At 32.5% G+C, this 3,125-nt stretch overlaps 1 protein-coding gene across 1 annotated transcript in view; it reads right to left on the bottom strand.

Annotated features, from left to right (window-relative positions):
• Nucleotides 1-547: 547 nt before the first annotated feature.
• The window catches only part of LOC125042508 (5'-AMP-activated protein kinase subunit beta-1-like), a 9,470-nt gene continuing 6,892 nt past the window's right edge, over nt 548-3,125 (bottom strand). The window contains exons 5-6 of the mRNA XM_047638150.1: nt 2,170-2,294; nt 548-2,036 (exon numbers count right to left, since the gene is read on the bottom strand). Of these exons, the coding sequence (XP_047494106.1) occupies nt 1,887-2,036; nt 2,170-2,294 (275 nt within the window). The 3' untranslated portion in view covers nt 548-1,886. The remainder of the gene's footprint in view (nt 2,037-2,169; nt 2,295-3,125) is intronic.

The following is a 3,125-nucleotide window of genomic DNA, read 5'->3' as shown; positions in this document are numbered from 1 at the left end:
ATAAATCTATCTTAACCCAATGTCAGTGGGTTTATGTACTGTCCCCTTTAGATTTTAGTGAGTTTTGTTACATACAGATGTATGCTCAGCCAGTAAGGAGTCTATCAGTTGGCCCAAGTGACCAATCCTGATTTCCCCATTCCCAATACTATTAACATTGACATTGTTATCATTCTTATTGATATTATGATTATTAAATTGTTATTACAATATTAATAAGATTAAAGACAATAAAATAATAAAAATAAAGATTTCAAAATATGAAGGGAAAGGGTAAACAGATGAGATAGGTAAGACTAATAGCTGTAGAGCCATATATGTGTAAAGACAATTGATAAACTTTTATTACAATGGCCAAGGTATTGTAGTCTTGCCAACCACCCTAATTGCAAATTGTTAAATTGCAAATCAAATGTTTGATTCCTTAATGAGTTTTAATAGTAGTTTTGTTATAATTTGTGTGTGTGTGTGTGTGTGTGTGTGTGTGTGTGTGTGTGTGTGTGTGTGTGTGTGTGTGTGTGTGTGTGTGTGTGTGTGTGTGTGTGTGTGTGTGTGTGTGTGTGTGTGTGTGTGTGTGTGTGTGTGTGTGTGTGTGTGTGTGTGTGTGTGTGTGTGTGTGTGTGTGTGTGTGTGTACATACATATATATCAAGAATACTGCTTTAAAATTTCTGTACATATCTTTTAACCCATTGCTGCCAGGAGGCATGTATGTATATGCCATGGCATGACTGGACTATATTCTGGGTGCATGTATGGTCATACCATGCATGCTATCGTGACGACACGATCCCTGGCAGCGGGGCCCGGGCCATTGTGAATACAACCCGGGAGAGAGGGCTTTCGTATTGGGAAACCACCCAGCGGCATTGGGTTAATCTAAAAAAGATTATTATTTTCGTGATATGATATTTTAGCTGTTAGGTGTGTTGATATTTTAGTTCTCTAGGTTTTAGGTGTCTTTATATTGAAACAAGACTGAAGATGTAAATGTATTCAAAATAGGCAAGTTATATCTACATTATAGTGATCTATAAGGAAATCACTTAGTACAGACTGCAATTCCTAAAATTTCCATTTAGTTGTTTGTTTCTATATTTTATATTTCACCATGAACTATTATTTTGTTAATACATAGGTTACACTTTATTTTTAAATAATATTATTCTTAAAATGATGATTGTTTGGTGATACAAAAGAAAAATAATTATTCTAATTAAAAGATCTGACCTGTCTCTACTAAGTAAAATAAATATACAATGTTTAACACAACATAAAATCAATTTAGGGTGCAAATATCAACAAATACAAATAGGTTACTGATATTACTATACATGGGAAAGTTCTATCATATCATTTATTCAGAATATGAACAAATTGAACAATATAATTTTTTATATCACCTTCAACTGGTGTAGTTACTTTGTTAACTTAAATTTCTAAATACATTAGTCATATATTCCATAAATCTATTTTCATGTTCCAAATTCATTAGTCATTTATTTCTTGAAATTACATTAAATTACATAAACCTATATTCAAGAAGTCAAACAACTGGTGTAAATTCTTACTAGAAAATCTATGTAGTTATGACTGATCAATCTATTACAGAGTAAGAAGAAAAAGGTGCATTAATCTACTCATATTCTATACATTTTCTTGGAAAAACATTTCAGTAAGATTTACATTCCTGCTCAGGTAAGCATTGCTTGCCTTCTGCCAGTCCCTGTGTCAGTGATTCAGTATATTAAAATGTTAAAACAAAAAATCAGTTCAGAAAATATTTGTGCTTCAAATTTATGAGTATAATCTTAGCAACTATAAGAATATGTTTCCTTGGGAAATTCAGAATGTGTGAACAAATATTCAGCTTTGCAAGGTTGATGATTACTCAATAGGTCTGTAGATGAGAGTGGTTACACACTTCTTGCGGAAACGAATTGATGTTGAAAGAACCATCATGCCATCACGGATGCTCAGAGCATACATGTGGTTGAGCATTACATGGTTAGGTTCAGGAAGTAGTGTTGGTTCACACTGTTGGGGAAAATTATATTAAAGGTACATATGTATTACTGAAACCAAAATTTGCAATACAATAATACCTGAAAAATCATTTCAGAATAGATATATGAATGCATAATATCTCTCTCTAACCTATTAAACTTACCGAGATTGGTGTATCCTTATTGAGTATGACCTGCAGAAGGTGTGGGGGTAAGACAGGGGGTCCTCGAACCTTCTCCCACGTGTGGTACTCAGGGATATCCTGACTGTATTCATCCTTCTTTTCGACTGCAACAGAAAGGCTCACTTCAAGAAAAAGCAAAAAATAATTTGTATTTCTGAAATTTCCAGAATATATATCACAAATGACTAATAATCTGGTTAAAGCCTTCAAGTATTTTATAAGTTTATCTTGGTTTTTCTTTTATTTTTTGTACTTTTAACTTTTTATTACTTTTGCTTATTCAGACCTGGCTCCAAAAGTACTTATAATGCATCCTATCCTTAAGGTAAAAAATATGTCAATTCATCCCAATCTCTGATTTGCCAAGCCTTTCTTTTAGTCTAAGTGGCTAATATACACACACACACACACACACACACACACACACACACACACACACACACACACACACACACACACACACACACACACACACATATGTATATATATATATATATATATATATATATATATATATATATATATATATATATATTTTTTTTTTTTTTTTTTTTTTTTTTTTTAACCCAATGCCGTCGGGGAAAATGAAAAAAAAATGGGGAAAATGCTGTGCCCATTTTCTATATTTTTTGTGAAATGTCTGCTCATAGATGGCTTTGCTAGTGCTTAGCCACAAAGGAGTCAATTAATAGACCTTGTGACCATACGTGATTTGAATTGGCGGGAAAACGTGTTTTTTACTAGTGCTATGGATATCGATGGTGTTATTTTTATTATAAACATTATAATTATTATAATGTTTTTTAATATTAGTAACAGCAAAATAAGATAATGTAAAATATTTTGTAAATCAAAGAAAAGGGTGAACGGGCGAGACGGGCAGTACTCCTAACTGGCTCATTGGTGACTTAGTACAAGTATAGCCATCTATGTGT

The sequence above is a fragment of the Penaeus chinensis genome, chromosome 32 (genome assembly GCF_019202785.1).
Source record: "Penaeus chinensis breed Huanghai No. 1 chromosome 32, ASM1920278v2, whole genome shotgun sequence".
Lineage (NCBI taxonomy): Eukaryota > Metazoa > Arthropoda > Malacostraca > Decapoda > Penaeidae > Penaeus > Penaeus chinensis.
Note: the sequence above shows the minus strand (reverse complement) of the source record. Positions and strands in the feature narration are given on the sequence as shown.